Source organism: Phascolarctos cinereus, unplaced genomic scaffold (assembly GCF_003287225.1).
Source record: "Phascolarctos cinereus isolate Bilbo 61053 unplaced genomic scaffold, phaCin_HiC Scaffold_5;HRSCAF=322, whole genome shotgun sequence".
Lineage (NCBI taxonomy): Eukaryota > Metazoa > Chordata > Mammalia > Diprotodontia > Phascolarctidae > Phascolarctos > Phascolarctos cinereus.
This window is the reverse complement of record NW_027555958.1, coordinates 375863225-375879948: the sequence shown is the minus strand read 5'-3', so window position 1 is coordinate 375879948 and position 16724 is coordinate 375863225. Positions and strand designations below refer to the sequence as shown.

Here is a 16724-nt window from a genome sequence, read left to right as displayed (position 1 = left end):
GGGTGACCCAAGAGTCCTCCTCCCTTTCTTTGCTTTCAGAAGAAACTGGATTTGTTAGAAAGAAGGAAACACTAAAAATGGATGAGATTTCCTCAGCCTCTCATCATGTAGAAACTTGTGGTTGTACTGAGGGTCTCTATCCCTCAGTGACTCGTTCATCAGATCTGAGCTGAAAGACAGGGTTTAGATAGAGTTGCCAGTTACTGTCCAGGCAAGCTCAGAAGGACTTGGGTAATTAAAATCCAGAGTCCAGAGCCCAGTGTTAGCCAAGAGCCTTCCTTTTCTTTCACCCCTCTCTCTCTCTTCCCCCTGCCTCTGCCTTCCACCCCCATGTCTTACCTCCCCAGCAGTGGAGATGCCCAGAAGCCACAGAATGGCGTCAAGTCTCGCAGGAAGAGAGTTAGAAGAGCTTGAATAACTCACGTGGTGGCTTATTGAGAGCTACCTATATATTGCCATAAAGAAACTCCTCCACCAGCCCCAGAAGGGTTTCTCTTTGCTAGTCTGTCCTACTGTCTTTTACACTAAAAGGTGTGAAGCTCAGGTTGTCTCAGCTAGTTTGTCTAGTTCTGCCTTGAGGGGATGGCTTGGCTCCGATGACCTCTGGAACCCACTGTTTATTAGGAGGACGGGTTACCTACCTCCTGTGTGTGTAGCACAGCACTGAGCTTTTATGGGATATAGAATGTGCAGAGGTCCCTGTCCTTCCCAGAAAACCAGCAAGTCCTCCCCAAATGCTGATTCCTCCCATCTCCTGGGCAACTTTTCTCCTCTGTGATGCTTTTGGTGACTTTGCTTTGGTTCTGCTGCAGTGAAAGCCCCCATGGAGAGACTACCTCAGCTGAAGACTCGGCACAGGACATAACCGTGGACCACCATACCAGCGACGATGGTAGGTATGCAGCCCTGCTTCCTGATCAGCTAGCGGGGACCCCAAGGAGGAGGGGAGCCTGGTCACGTGGCCTGAGCTCCTCCTGCAGTCTGGTGCTGCCTGTGCCATGCCAGAGCGTTTAGTAACGGTTCCTCTACTTGCTACAATTTTTGGAGGGAGGCTGCTTTTCTGAGATAGTTTAAGTTCTAATCCTCTGTCCAAACGAGGGGATGGAGAGTCTAAGCCGTGTCAATTTCTTCCCACTCCATAATCCTTTGGTTGTCCCATTCCCGAGCCCCCTGACCAGCTCCCTAGTCCCTCCACCCTCCAACCTAAGTTCCTAGTGATTTCCAGCTGGTTCCCAGTCACCAGTCAGACTCAGCGCCAAGTAACAAGATGCTAAAGCACTACAGAACTCGTTTAAAGAATAAAGCAAAACCAAAAAACCATCCCAGGGAATGGAGACACTGAATGCCAAGAACAAAACAGAAACAAAACAGTAAAAGTGGGAGCTAGGATGAATCAACCGCATGCTCTCCAGCCCACCGACTGGAAAAATTGACCCTTTCCAAAGGTTCAGGCATGCAAGGGCGGCCTCCAGGCAGTCGATGGGCCCAGTGTGGGTTGAGAAGCGGGATGCTCAGCTGTCATCTGAGGACCTCTCTGCATTGCTTCTGATTTAGTAAGACCTGTCTTGCCAGGATACACTGCCCTCCCCACTGCCACCAGCCCCTCATCACCCTATCTGGCTCGTTTGGGCTCTGGAAGTCTCAGCAGTCAAGAAGGCACCTCCAAATTTTCCAGGGGTGAGGAGGAAACAGGATATTCTGCTGAGCGCTGTAGGCCTCCCACCTTGCTGATAATTCTGCTTTCCCAGGCAGATGGCTCAAAGTGCAGTATTGAGGGAAGGGTGCACAGGAACTCATAAAATCTTTAAATCCTCTCTGGTTTGGGGATGCTTCTGTCATACAGGAGGAGAACCTAGAAAACCATCTCATATATAAGTAGTCATCTTCCTTTTCCCACAGCATACCAGAATTTGAGTCCTGTAGGCAATTTGATGTGTGGATCTGGAGCTAAGAAGGGGTCAGGGCTGGAAATGAAGATCAGGAAACCAAGGAAGGGAGCAAGGTTGCCTAGGGAGACAGAGAGAGAAGAAGAGGTCCACGGACAGAGCCTTGGGGGACATCCACCCTCTGGGTCAGAAAGAAGATGAAGTGTTGGTGAAGGCTATAGAGGAGGAGTTATGTGATGTCCCAGGAGCCTGGGGAGGAGGTGGTCAGCAGGGTTATCATAGACTGCAAAGAGCTCCAGGAAAAGGAGTCCTGAACAAAGGCCCCAGAGTGTGAGTCGGTCACCAAGCATCTTCACTGAGTGCTTCCTAGGTGTTGGGCACTGTGTAGAGACTGGGGTTACTTACACAGGAAGACAAAGACAATCCTGCCCTCAAGGAGATGACATTCTAATGGGGGAGAGAGCATGTCAACAACTAAGTACATAGCAGATAGGTATAGAGTGAATAGAAGGTATTACAGAGGAAGGGCATTGGGAGACGCCTTCCAAGGAAGGTTGCATTTGAGCTGAGTCTTGCTGGAATCCAGACAAAATAAGGGGGAATACATCCCCCTGCCATGGAAGATAGCTTTGCAAAGGCACCAGGGAGGCGGGAGATGGAGTGTCATGTGTAAAGAACAGCTGGACTGTACAGTGTGTGGAATCAAGCACACAAACTTGGAAAGGTTGGAAAGAATCAGGTTATAAAGAGATTTAAGTGTCAAACATGGCATTCAGTTTTGTTCTTGAGGTAGTAGGGAGCCTTTGAAGTGTATTGAGTGGGAGTCTGGTGGGAGAGGAGCTTTAAGAAGATCACATCAGCAGTTGACTGGAGACCAGATTGGAGTAGGGAGAGACTTAGGGCAAGGATACGGATTGGGAGGCAGTCATCTGGGGGACGATTAGGGCCGCTCTGGGGCTTGTGAATGGAGAGAAGGGGAAGCATACAAGTGGTCATGTGAAGGTAGAGAAGCAGCAAGGTGTGATGGTAGATTGGATCTGTAGAGTGAGTGTGAGGACTGGAGGATTATGCCATGCTTCAAACCTGGGTGACCAGGATGAAGGGAAGGTAGTGCCTTTAACAATAGAGGGAAGGTCTGTGAGTGAGGGAAGGAGAAAACTTAGCAGTGCTACAAAGAAGTTTTAAGGAGGGGAATTGAAGTTGTTCCCATTGGATGGTCTCAGTCTCCTAAGTCAGAGGCCATGCCATCTGCTGTATAAGAGGGCAGGAAGGGGCTTAAGGAGAGAAGAAGAGATCTCAAACAGTTGTTTTGGAAAATGAGTCAACAAAAGTAAAATGAAAGGCTTGTTGAGGTTATGTACCTCGATATAGTGAGGCAAATCAGCTTAATTATGAGACTTTTCCTATCAATGCCCAGTAGTCCAGAAGTGGCAGCCTTCAATTCAGGTGGTGGGATTTGCCTAGGGATCAGGATTAACAGCTTAGAAACAGTGGAAAGTCAGAGGAAAGAAGGGTTCAACAGCAGTGGCCAGTTATATGTTAAATTAACTTTTCGGGGCAGGGGGTGTCAATTCTGGGTGTGGAGACAAGCAAAAATAAAATGAGAGAATAGGGATAAGTCAAATGACTGGAAATTGCAATGAGAGCAAAAAGCAGATAGGTTGGGAGTGGGTTAGGTCGTGGTTGGACAGGGAATGTCTAAATACTGAGTTTTAGAGGTGACGCAGTTCCATGTGACGGTGAAGTCTAAGGTGTGATCCTGCTGGCATAGGGCTGGGAAGGAATAGAGGAGGAAGCCATTGACATCAGGGCCATTTTGGATGTTTGAGTGTTTGTTACTGTGAATACAGAAGCTCTGTTGTTTGCAAGAATAGAACCCAAAATCTGAAATAGTTTTAGAAGGAAATTTATTAGATCATTTGGTGGAGAAGAGAGAGCCAGAAAGGAGGTGTGGTTTCCTCTCCCCAGATTCTGGAAGGTTGATAGGATTTTGAGAAAGGTTTCCCACATAGGAACCCCACATACTCAGTTAAGCAATTTTGCTGAGAGGCCAGCCTGAAAGCAAGGTAGATTGAGACAGATAGGAGTAACTGTAACCCAAAACAGAAGCTGGGACAGAAGAGTGGACCCCTCAGAAGTTCCTCAGTGTGGTAGCCCAAAACAAGAATGCTTTGGATGGATCCTGGACGGGGGAATCAGAAATATCTTGTGGCCATCTCTGGCATTCCTAGAGTTACTGGAGTCAATCAACATTCTGAGTATGGACAACCTTTAATCACATAACGTTGGATTTAAATAATATAACAATTTTTCCCAAACAGCATAAGAAGTAATTTTTCCCACAATCCCAGGAATGAGGGGGATGCAGTGGATTGGAAAACCATGACCTAAGGGCTTAAGTTCATATGATACTGAGACCCAGTGATGTGTGCATAACAGAAACAAGGATGGGAAGAGGGCAGTATGCACAGGCCACATGAGGTGTCAAAGAAGAAGGGTTATTGAGGGGTAGATAGAAACATCCTCCAGAAAGGCCAGTGGAGAGCAAAGAGTAGCTGTCCTGTGAGAGCATTCGCCCTAAGGCTACTCTTTGGTGACTGTGCAAGGACTCATGAGCCAAAGGACTCAGAAGGCCCATCCCACTAACTGCACTCTCCCTCAGGGAATGCAGGGGCTAGGGAGGGATGAGCAGGGTCACCTCTTGTTGTGTGCAGCCCTTTATGCCAGTCTAATGGACAGTTGTAATGGAGCAAAGATCCATTCATGAATGTCCTTGCAGAGGATTTCCTCATCAGGAGCTGAGTACCAGTAACCTCTACAGATTAAGGGATTCAGAGCCTTACCCAATCCCTAAAACTTTATTCATTCTATTTGTGTCCTTTTTTGTCCTTTTCAGAGTGTGAGCCCATTGAGGCCATTGCCAAGTTTGACTACATCGGCCGGACAGCCCGAGAACTGTCTTTCAAGAAGGGGGCCTCCTTGCTGCTCTACCACAGGGCATCTGATGACTGGTGGGAGGGCCGACACAATGGCATTGATGGACTCATCCCTCATCAGTACATCGTGGTCCAAGACACGTAGGTTGGGCCCTCAGGCCAAGGGACCAGGGTTACTGGTGCCACTTCCAAGATGAGCCTGTAGGAGACAGACTCTCAGTGAATGTTGCCAGAAACTGAGAGTCACAAGATGTCAGCCTTCTCCTCGGTCTGGGGACAATGTTCTGGAAGTCCCCAGACTCACCATCCCCCAAAACAATCCAGTAACTAATTCTCTGAATAGCCACTTGGCGTGTGTGTGCCTGACAAGTGCTAAGAAGGCAGGTGTCACCAGACAACTCCCTGGATCCCCTTCCTAGACCGAGAGAACATTTTCTTTCTGATCTGGACAATCTCTGCCCTCTCAAGGGGAAAGGGTGTTTTGGTTTTTAGCAAGTATGCATTAACTCTGCCCACTGATCTTATTTATAATATTTTCCAACTTATAGACAAAGTTGTAGTTTGTCTAAAGAAAGGCAAACCAGGGACATGAGCATTAGTGATGAAGGTTCTTCCTGCCTTTCTACAAGTACAGGGATTAAATAACCTTGTTGAAATAACCCAGTTTAGTTCAGTGACCCAGGTGAGATTGATTGGGGGAGGAGCAGCTAGGAAGGAAGGGGAAATCAGGCTGGCCTCCAAGAAGTTTTACAGATGGGCTCCACCTGCGAAGGAAATGGGCTTAGAGGGAAATGGCATTGTTTAGGGATTCCCTGTCCCATACCTTCCAACCCTGGCCCCCAGGCTGCAAGTCCTGCCTGACCTGGAGCCCAGCCTGAGAAGGATCTCTGGTCCCCTGCTCCCATTGTCCTCCCCTTGGGTATTGTGCTGCCAGTCTTTATAGTCCTTCCCTTAATCTTATTTTTTAAAGGTTGATATCCTGAATGAGTCTTCACCCTCCCAGCCTTTCCCTGGCTTGTTCTGCAGGGAATATCTTCCCTCTGTTGATAACATCGCAAATCTGGTGGTGATCTATGCATCTAGAACCCTTCTAAATTTAGCATTTTGACTTCATTACAAGATCAAGCAGAAGATGAGCTGTGGGGGAGAAGGGGCTTTCTTGTCATCCTCCTATATGACCACTAGCCAGAGGGGCTAGGAGAGCAGTGGAGAGACCTGGGACCAGCTTGGAAGCTGGGGCTAGATTTGCTCCGATGGAGTGTGAGGGTCTCCTGCCTCAACGCCAGCATCTCCAAAGCCTGAGCAGATATGCAGCAACCTGGATGTGTCTCTTCCTCCTCCGGGAGGTTGTCCCAGCCCAGCCAGCCCGGCCTTGGGGTAAAAGGCAGATGCCTCGGATCCAGATTTCCTCTAGCTGGATCCTGCCATGCTTTCCTGAGGAGCCAAGGGTCTACAGAACTCAGCTGGATTATTTATTTTATTTAAAATAACTCTGATGAGCTCCTAGGTTCCTAACTCCCTGCTTTCCTGCCCCTCCTTTCCCTGCGCAGGGCCAGTCCACCCAGAGCCACTGGGTATTGCCGCCATCTTGGAGCTCTGCTGGGGAGTGTGTATGTGTGTGTGTGTTGGGGGGGGCCATCTTGCTAATTTAACACTGCTTTTTGTGTTATTGTTGTTTTCCCTCCTCCCTGCCTGCCCACCCCTTCTCCCCCAGCGAGGATGGTGTCGCGGAGAGGTCGAGCCCCAAGTCTGAGATTGAGGTCATTTGTGAGCCACCTGAAGAAAAGGTGACAGCCAGAGCGGGGGCCAGCTGTCCCAGTGGGGGTCATGTAGCCGATATTTATCTTGCAAACATCAACAAGTAAGCGCTGCTTTTCATTTTCTGCTCTCCTGACCGACTCTTTAACACCAAGCTTCACCCCCTGGTCTAACCCCAACCCTCCTCCATTCCCGCACTGCACGTAGGGAGGTTGCTAAAAGACACTCAGCTTTCCCAGGCTAACGATCTGCATGCATTCATTGCTGCTGGCTAGATGGATGGGGACGAGGAAGCTTCTGCAAGCTTCAGTGATAGGTCGAGGCTTCCTGCTAGCCACCGTCATGCTACAGAGGGGCGCTCTCTTTCTCTGTGTCCCTACAGTGTCTGTCACCAGGAACCCACCTGGGAATCCTAGGTCTGAAGCTGTTATCCAAAGCTCAAGAATGGCCAGTGGCCAAGTGACTGAGTTTGTCCTAGACAACACGGACCAAAACTGTTCTGCTGAGGGGGGACTTCTTTGGTCCTGTCTCTTTCCGAATTCTTACCTAATAATAGGTTCTTTCTTCTCCCAAGGTTAAAAGCCTTGTGAGTTTTGTACTAGGCTGATGTTAATGATGGGCATGTTTGATTGAATATTGTTTGTCTGTTCTGCTCCCTGCTCTCGGTATTCACTCCTATGGAGGAAAAGATCACATTGCCTCTTTCCTGGCCACCCTCTCCACATCCCACTCCCATATCATTCTGCCCCTTCACACCAGAAGAAAAGATGTGGCGGTTTTCATACGGCCATAGCGTTATCCGCCCTGCTCCATTATTCAGGCACACTGCAGACTTGTCGTTCCTTCCAAAACCAGGGTTTTGGCTGTGATCCCCAACTTCCATTGTCACACTGTAGTAAGCTAGGGTCTTCTACTTGCCCACCCCAGGATTCCCTGTCTCTGACTCTATATCCATGCCCCCTGGCCTCTCCAGGGGACATTCCGGGTGTTGGACAGTAGTTTCATCTCTGCCTCCTCCAGGGGCATGACGTGAACTCCTCAAACCATCACCTCTTCTACTAGACCCTGAAACTTGGGATGGTGCTAGTAAGATGGCAGCAGATCCCTAGGGCGTGCTCCATGAATATGAACTAGCAATGATGCATAGTTTTTACTCCCATATGGCTTTGGAAGAATGAAATGGTTTGCACAAGGAAAACCTGTTAACTGTAGCCTCTGGACATTGAAACTGGAAGGAGAATAAATGTGCTTATTGTTTCTAAACCATATCAGGTCGCCTAGATCTTTCTGCCTTTTTTTGTTTGTTTGTTTCCTCCTGCTAGTCATTAGAAGGGGCACGGTCAGGGGACTTATTTTCTCTTGAACTTCAAGTTGGGGAAATCAGTTATGCTAATTCCACCTTGGAAATATCCACTTACCTCCTTATTTAGGACTATTTGTAATTTAAGCCAGTAAGTGAAAAACAATGAGGATTTCATTCATTCCCCAACCCAGAGGGCAATCCCAAACTCACTACCCCAGCGAGAAGGCAGGCTAATAAATATCATGGTGGGCTAATCCTATTTTCGTTCTTTATTTACAAGGTTGTGTTAATTATAAGGTTCTAATCACAATAATCCCAGCCTGTAATTAAGCCAATAACAGGGGGGAAGGTGACTGTGTAGGTGTGTGGTTTTGTAAGCCACCAACTTAGTTGTTGCTTTTAGTATGAAGGAAATTCATGGAAGAAGAAATTCAGCAGTTAAAAGTTTACCACCAAAGGAAAAATCAGAGCCCAAACCTCTGGGCAATTTACTTGAGTTCCCTCCTTCAAAAACTGGCTTCTTGACCCCAAGATGTTTGGGGGGGGGGTGGAGGACCCCCAAGTTTTATCTCCTTTCACCTTAATGTCATAGATTTAGATCTGGAAAGGGACCTAGCCACCTAGTCTGAGCTGTCACTAAATATACAGAAAACCAAGGCCCAGAGAGGTTAAGTGATTGTCCAGGGTCACACAGGGAACAAGGAGCAGACCCAGGCTTCCAATGCAGGTTCTCTGAGTCCAAATCCAGCGTTCTTTGCTCCGCACCACTTTGTGCCCCTGGCTCTCTCCCCACCCCAAACAAATAGGTAGGGAGCAGAACGGTCACTGGATGTGGCATATGAGCCTTTGCAGGAGATCTTATGGCAGTTTAGACCCAAACTCCAGCCATCCTTTCCAGACTGCGCAACAGAAACAACGAAGTCAGGACCCAAATCTCCTTGAGGGCTGCCATCAGAGCCCAGGAGCAGTGGCTTCGTCTAGTGGGAAGGAAGCCATTTGGACGCAGAGTCTGGAAACCCAAGGGTCAGGTCCTGACGCGGACATGTACTAGCTGGGTGACCCTGGGGAAATCCCCGGACCTCTGGTCACCTCAGATACTAACTCTCTAAGGTTATACGTTGCAGAGTAGTTGCTAATCTGTTCTTGTAAAATGAATTTTCCTTACCAGAAGTTCTCTGTGCCAGTGAAATCACAGGTCAGGACAAAACAAAACAAAAGGAAAAGAAAACCCAGAGAATCATAAAGTGTGGAAGCTGGAAAGGACCCCAAGGATCTTCTGGTCCATTCCCCCCACCACCACCATTACCCCTCCCCTGCCCTTTGTTTTTTCACAGCTAAGAGGCCTGAAGCCCAGGTGCATGCAGTTCTCCCAGCTGCTGGGCTAGAGCTGTTCCTATTACCCTGAGCTGTCTTTGGGAGGCCTTTTCCTCACCAACAGATGTGGCCCTGAGCCCTGGCACCACCCCAGTGGACCCCAAGCAGGGCCTCTTCTCCTTGCCTATCCTCAGTTCTGTCCCTTCCCATCCCCGCCCCAGCTTGTCCAATAGTGGAGTTGGGAACAGAGCTTCGTAACTGCCCTTGTGACCCAGAAAGCGATTTCTTTTACATCCCCGTATACATCTGTTTTCCTCATTTGGCTCCTTTGTAACCACGTCCAAGTGAACACTGGCTAGCTCTAAAATAGTGCCCAGTAACCACAAGATTGCCAGACAATCTAATTTAATTGTAGCGTTTACACAGAGCCATAAGTAGCCTGAAATGAATTGACCACGAGCCAAAGTTTAATCTCATCCTTGGTGATTCAAGGAGTAAAAAACAAAATCAGAATTCATAAAATTTGTCTTTAACTCCTCCAGTATTATAGTCCCTTGAGAAATTTTCTTTTGTCTTCACATTTTAAGCCTTATGCCAGAACTTGTAATGATTCCACCCTGCTTCTATTGATGATTTGTGGGAGGAGGGCCCTAAAAGTTGAGGGGAAAACATTCCCTTCTGCCTTACCTTTCCCATCCCCGTGATAACAGAGTTAGGTCTCCTCGTTCAAACCTGGTCTTTGCTGAAAAAAATAAATAAATGAAAGGCCACAGTAAGGGCATCTCTAGGAGTCCGAGTCTATCTCCCCATTACCATATTTCACATAATCAGACTTTCCCTTTGCATAGCCTTTTGCATCTCAGGAGCTCAAAGCACACCACCAACCAGTAAGTATCCATTTCTCCTTTGCCAAGCTTGGAGGGGTGGGGTAGGGAGGGTGGGGGAAATGGAGGCATTAAGGAAGTGTGGGACAGTGGAGCCTTGGCGAGAACCCCCTCTGTGGCCCTTTCCCCACTCCCTGGAAAAATACTGGTTGACAGGAACTCATCCCTCTTCCTCTTCCCTCCTCTCCTTGGAAATGGGCATGCTGGAACCCAAGCCAGCTCTTGCTCACACTTGTCTTTCTGTTTGTGACTGAAGGCAAAGGAAGCGGCCAGAATCTGGGAACATCAGGAAAGCCTTCCGGCAGAGCGAGGGCCATGGGCTGAGCAGCCCCCTGCTGGACTCCTCCTCTCCAGGGCCCGGGGGAGCCAGCTGTCGTCCCTCCTCCCAGTCTGTTAGCAGCCAGAGTCTCCCCAAGGAGGGGCCCGATAAGTGTTCTGCCAGCGGGCACGGGGGTCTCAATTCCATCAGCCGACACTCGTCTCTGAAGAATCGGCTGGACAGTCCTCAGATCCGGAAGACGGTGACGGCAGGGAGGTCCAAGAGCTTCAACAACCATCGGCCCATGGACCCCGAGGTCATTGCGCAGGTAAAACCTGGAGTTTGGTGGAGAATAATGGATTGGGAGTTTCCCCTTGTCACTCACAGTAGCAGAGTCAGTCCCGACCTCAGAGCAAGGAGCATAGCAAATGCTTAAGGATGTGTCTGACCAGGTGACCAATGCACATCTGAAGGTGCTGCAACCTTTCAGACAAGCCTCGTTTGCTAACACACCTTCTCCAGAGGGCCACAGTGGGAGCAGAATAAAGTTGGCTCCTTTACTGTATATGTGCAAATTAAGCATTTGCACAACTGTTGCCTCTTGGCAAAACTCTGACTTTTCTAGGCTAGTGCCTACACATGTCATGCCCAATATATTGTCCCCCTTTGGGGTTTTGTAGTCATAGGGAGTTAGGCACCGAGACCTCAGGACCTGTTAGTGGAATTGGCCAAATGTGTGTGACACCTCCGGTTTCAGATTTGTACCTGATGACGTTCCTTTCATTCCATCCCCTCCCCACTTTCCCTGTCGTACCCAAGGGCATTCCCTCACCCTGCTGTCCAGACACTGCCCAGAGAAACCTAGCAACAATCAGCTGGGCCTTGGGCCTAAAGGGGATGAGACCTTGGGGTGTAGATGAGTCTCCCAGGAGGAACGGAGGCCAGTTCCCCATCACAAGGGACCTCCTTACATCTCTAGTCCATCCTTTTGACTTTTTGTTTTCCATGAAATGTTAGAGGGCTAACCCCATCTTTAAAAATCCGACTGCCGCGGCCACTCCAAGCAGTGCACTCAGACGTCTCCCTCAGCTCTATAATTTTCATTAGTCCAGGTGGGTACGAGGGGCTTCCTGTTGCCCTTGACTGTCCTGCTTTTAGCAGAGCTAAGATCCCCGCTGCCCCCGGGGAAGACAGAGGCAGTCTCTGTTGGCTGGGCTGTGGTGCGCTCCCAAGGAATGTCTTCTTGGTCAGACCCCGTCCAGCTGGGTGCCTGACGTGTCTCTCGCTTTGCTAGGCCTCTAGCTGTCTGTCTCTGTGTGTGAGGTCACGGTTGTAAGCTGCCTTCCCCCATGGGACTCCTCCCGGCTCCCTTCTTTGGACAGGTGTCAGGAGGAATGGAGGGGCTTGGTCACAGCTGGGACAGGGTCTGGCTGCAGAGATGGGCCAGGAAGAGAGCCGGAGTCCTGGAGTCTGTTTTCAAGTCGGGGAACATCTTAGGGCTGAGCAGTCTTGAGTTGCTGCCAAGAGAAAGCTCATCTCACGCTCTAGCACAGAGAAGCTTTAACGGGCCCTGGCCTAGAACAGCCGGCCTGTCAGTGCAGACCTAATCCCCAAGTGGGACCCCTGTGATGGTGCAGGGGGGCCAGACACGAGCTTGCCGGAGGGGAGGGAGGTGAGGAGCAGGGAGGTCTCCTAGGGAGGCAGCTGGCTTGCAAACAAGGGTCCTTCGGTTCTCTCTTGAGTCCCCGAGCTAGTGATGCTGCTTGTTTGCTGAGCTGGTTTCCATTGTAACTTACAGAAGGCAATTCACCTAAGTGGGCTTTGGCTCCCCCTCCTGGACAGTGCCCTCTTGACAGTGATGGATAGAAGAGAACAGCATGATTAACGCTGGACTCTCCTGCCATAGTTGTCCAGTCCCCAGGTGGTGGGCAGGGAGCAGAGCTATTGGACCTTTCCTCAATCCCCGATGGGTAAGACCTGTCCTTCTTTCACCAGGGTCAGAGTTTGGTGACTCCCAGTTCCAGGGGACTGCAGGTCAGATCTCAGTACCAATTTTGTAATGATGACAGTCACATGAAAGAGAGATATTTCCAAGCCCCAGCAGATGGTGCACTTCCTCTGAGCACTGTTGGATAGACTCAAGAATTTCAGCGCAGAAGTCTAGACACCCCCTACCGGCCCAGCCCCCGCCTGCCCCGCCCCACCCCACCTTGAAATTGGTTCTTGCGAGATTTGACCTGTAGCAGTAAAATGGGATCTTTGGTGACGTTCCACACCATCAGACTCATCTTCTCCTCTGTATTTTTCAGGATATTGAGGCAACGATGAATTCCGCCCTGAACGAACTCCGGGAGCTCGAGCGGCAGAGCAATGTGAAGCACACCCCCGACGTGGTCCTGGATACCCTGGAGCCCCTAAAGACCTCCCCAGTGGTAGCACCTACTTCAGAACCCTCTAGCCCCCTGCACACCCAGCTCCTCAAGGACCCTGAACCCGCCTTCCAGCGCAGCGCCAGTACAGCTGGGGACATCCCGTGCGCTTTCCGGCCTGTCAAGTCCGTCAAGATGGCTGCTCCGGTCAAGCCACCAGCCACACGACCCAAGCCGGTGGTCTTCCCCAAAACCAATGCCACCAGTCCTGGCGTCAACTCGTCAGCATCCCCACAGCCCACCGACAAGTCTTGTACGGTCTGATGGACACCATTCGATTGTTCCAGACGAGGGGACTTGAGGAACCAGAGACTGTTATTAAAATCTTCCTATTTAACTAGCTTGGGGACTTCAGCTGAAAATTAGATTCTAAGTTATTCCTGCAGGAATAGACTTCCCAGCAGCCCGAACCCTTGAGAATGAAGCTCTCCCTGTCTCCTTCCCTGCCCACCCCCCACCTGTTCCCTGTCCCCCCTTCCTTAGCTTCCCTTTTTGTCAGTCATAATCCAGCCGGCTACAGTATATACCAGTCTTAGGCAATAGCCAGAAATAGATCTTTCCATTATCAGGTCACTGTGAAATCTGGCAAGGCAAACAGTAAAGATGTGGCTCGAATCTCTGTCCTCCTCAAGCCACCCAGGATGCCTTGCCAAAGTGGTTGGCTGCTAATACACCCACCTCTCAGTAGCACCATGTTTGGGTACTGGTTACAATGAACTATATAGTCTCTGCTTCATTTCACACACACACACACACACACACACACACACACACACACACACACACACATATGCACGCACACGCCAACAGTTGTAGGTTACCATAGTCTCTGGCATGTGTAGACACTCCTGGTTCCGTGACCCGTGGCTGTGTGTCTCTTTGTAAGTTATTGTGGCAGTCCACACAGTACCACCAGGGTCTGTTTGTTTCCGTTACAAACCCTATTTTGTCTGGGACAGGAGAACTCAGCCATAGAAATCTCTCCTTAAATGAAACTCCATCAGGATGAGACTCGACCCTGCGCTCCAGGTGGGCTCAGGGGATTTCTCTCCTAGGCCTCTTTTTAATGACGTGGTTTGGTTGGTTGGTGTTTACGTCTGTCCCCTTCATCCTCCAGAACTACAGCCAAACTCTGTAGTAAGTCATAATCCCTTGTAAAGATGACCCGGATGATACGTTCACGTTAGGCGGGAGAAGGGGTATCCTGCTTGCATTGTCTCCACTAGAAGGAAGCCCACTGAAGATGGTTTTAGTAGCTGGACCCTTGAAAATGGTTGTGAGAGAGTTTCATTGTCTTCAGGGCAGGTTTGGGAAAGTTAGCTAGTGGCGGTTTGTTCTTCTCTTCCTCCTTTTGGGCACTTCAGAGTCAAAGACTTACTGTCCTAAAATCAGTCAGCAATCTATTTGGCTCCAAGAAATCCAGGGACATTTCAGAGTAGGTTTGGCCCCTAGAAGCAAGGTGTCTCGGACCCCGCTTGTACGTGGCTGCTCACTGTCCTTCAGCCTGTGTCTCCTGGCTTTAGTTACCACCCAGTGCCTCCTGACCGAAAGAGATGGGGAGGAGGGGTTGGGGAGCCGTGGTCTGATTGTCCAGAGCCACCTGTTGCCAAATCCATCAACAGCCATCCAGGTACCACCTGTCTTGGTTGTATTTTGGTTCCACAAACCAAAAAGTCTTCCTGAGACTGAAATCTGAAAACACTATCAGCAGCTGAGTAGGTTAACTGAGCCTGTGAATAAGGGACGGGCTGATGGGCTAACAGTTTCCTTCCTGGTGATGCCCCAGTCCTTCCCCCGCTGTCCACACAAAAGGTCAAGATGATTTCACCATCTGCTTTAACCCAGCCTCCCAAATCCTACCCACTATTTACCTCTCCCCTAATATCACACTATGCCAGGAATACTGGGGTGAAAGGCCAAGCTGCGTAGGGCTCCTAGGTCTCAGATAAAGAGATGAGTTAAGGCCGAACCCCATGTGTCTTACCTGAGAACCACAGAAGCTGTGTTTTCTGGTTTGGAGTTATATTCTTTACCTAATAACTTTTCTGCGGTTTAAGAGAGATATGTGGTAGTTGTCTTTTGGGAGAGAAACCTAAATTTTCCCATCTTTGGCTCAAAACACCTATCCTAAATCACCTTTTTTTTTTAAATGGTTTGGAGTCAGATCCATCAGAGGTAGCATTCCTTTATTCTTCATAAAGAAAATGAGCTTTGTGAGGAGGCACTTAGCAGAAAGAAGCTTTGGAACACGGAGGGCAGAGGCCCCAAGAGGTGGATTCCTTTGGTGGCATGAGCCAGCCTGGAAGAGGTGACCTAGAACCACTGGCTTTGTTGAACAGTCAGCTGCTCTGGTTAGTAGCTCCCAAAAGGCGTGGTTTGTTCTAAGCCCTGAGCCTCCGGCGGATGTCACCCCTGGGGATCTTTTTCCCTCAGGGCAAGGAGAGCCTCATCCTTCACTCTACATTCCTTAGGTGACAGCATGGAGATCCTTTTCACCCAATGATCTGAGTTGGAACCCACACCTTCCATTTTCCTCCTACCCTCCCCAATTCCAGGAAAAGGTGAAGTTTTCTCAAAACGAAGTCTTTGGATCTGTTCTGTTACTTCTTGCCTTCTTTCTTTTTGGGTCCTCTACATCCCCTCCACTCCCCGTTCCACCCAGCCAACATCCATCTGCCCACTGGCATCATGAGCTGAGCAGTGTGTGAATGGGAACCCACAGTTCAAAGTCTTAGTCAGCCCTCCACACCCCAAGGGGGTGGGGGGGGGGAGTTGTCTTCCCCATCTCTGGTGCTCCTGACACTGTGGAGATATCAGGTCCTGCCAAGGGGACTCGGAGCCAGTGGGGAGAGAACCCATCTTGGCAGGGCACCATGCAATCAGCCGGAATGGAGGTGGCACACTGTGATTTTTACACCAAATTGGGAGCCAGCTGCCCAAGGGACCTTGCAGAGATAGCCCTCTGCTGAGTACCCTGACCCAAACCAGCGGCACACACGCGAGAGACGTCCCCCCTGCCTCTGTGGTGTGCGTTGTGAACTCTGGAGTCCCGGGAGGGACAGGAATTAGTCTTTGGGGGAGCGAGTTTGTTGTACAGTAGGGCCTGCGCCCTACCCGAAAGACAAGAACAACGAATTTACCCAACAGCATGCTGGCCTCAGCCCCGTCCCCCAGGGAGCCAGGGTTCCTCCTGCGGAGATGAGATGATGCCAGCAGAGGGATGAACAGATCCCTCTGGAAGGGCTGGTATAGATGTACTTCCTATTCAGAAGAGATGCGAGATCTTCCAGGGAAATGCAATGTTGTGGCGTATGACTTGTATGTAACGTTTGTGTAAAATGGTATATTCTTTAAAACAATTGTGTTGATAACTGGAATAACGTATGTATGTATGCTTGGAAATGCTTTGTATGAACATAAGGCTGTCACTCAACAAAGGCTGGATTGGGGAGAATCCAAAGCACAACTTCAAAATAAAATACATTTTTAGGTTCTGAGGCTGTAGTTGCTGCCCCGCACATCCCCCTACTCCCTACTCCCCGGGAACCACGGCTCCCTGAAGTTTTCAGATAGGAGTAAATTAGATTGCTCTGGGCTGGTGGCAACCATCCTAGAAGCATGGGTTAAGAATGGGGGAGGGCTCTGTGTTGTAACTCGAAGCCAGAGGTGTAAAAGTGCTGTATCTGTAGGGGAGAATTTCAACATCTCCATTTAGTCTGTGCGGAACCAAAGATGCTCCATAAAAGGAGTTGTCGGCTCAGCATTGGATAGCCTGTTACCTTGACAACCATTCCCTCACTGATTCTATCTCTGGGTGCGATTGGTGGGGAGAATTCTCACTTCCTTCTCCATTTGGATGCCAAGGAGAGAGCAGATTGGGGGGGGGGCGCACAGGGAAAACATTTCAGGACCTTTTCCATCGTGTTTTCATTTCCCTAAGATTGGCCCCCGGCAG

The 16724-nt window shown here is 49.6% G+C and overlaps 1 protein-coding gene across 11 annotated transcripts in view; it reads left to right on the top strand.

The window, feature by feature from the left end:
• The window catches only part of SRGAP2 (SLIT-ROBO Rho GTPase activating protein 2), a 254626-nt gene extending 238363 nt beyond the window's left edge, over positions 1-16263 (top strand). For 7 of the 11 annotated variants that reach the window (XM_021003033.2, XM_021003030.2, XM_021003034.2 and 4 more), the window contains exons 19-23: positions 813-892; positions 4783-4963; positions 6537-6683; positions 10338-10668; positions 12650-16263. In XM_021003033.2, the coding sequence (XP_020858692.1) occupies positions 813-892; positions 4783-4963; positions 6537-6683; positions 10338-10668; positions 12650-13033 (1123 nt within the window). In that variant the 3' untranslated portion in view covers positions 13034-16263. Of the gene's footprint in view, positions 1-812; positions 893-4782; positions 4964-6536; positions 6684-6962; positions 7849-10337; positions 10669-11357; positions 11453-12138; positions 12226-12335 lie in introns of those variants that run through there. The other 4 variants (XM_021003038.2, XM_021003037.2, XM_021003039.2 and 1 more) reach the window with 4 other exon arrangements.
• Positions 16264-16724: the final 461 nt, after the last annotated feature.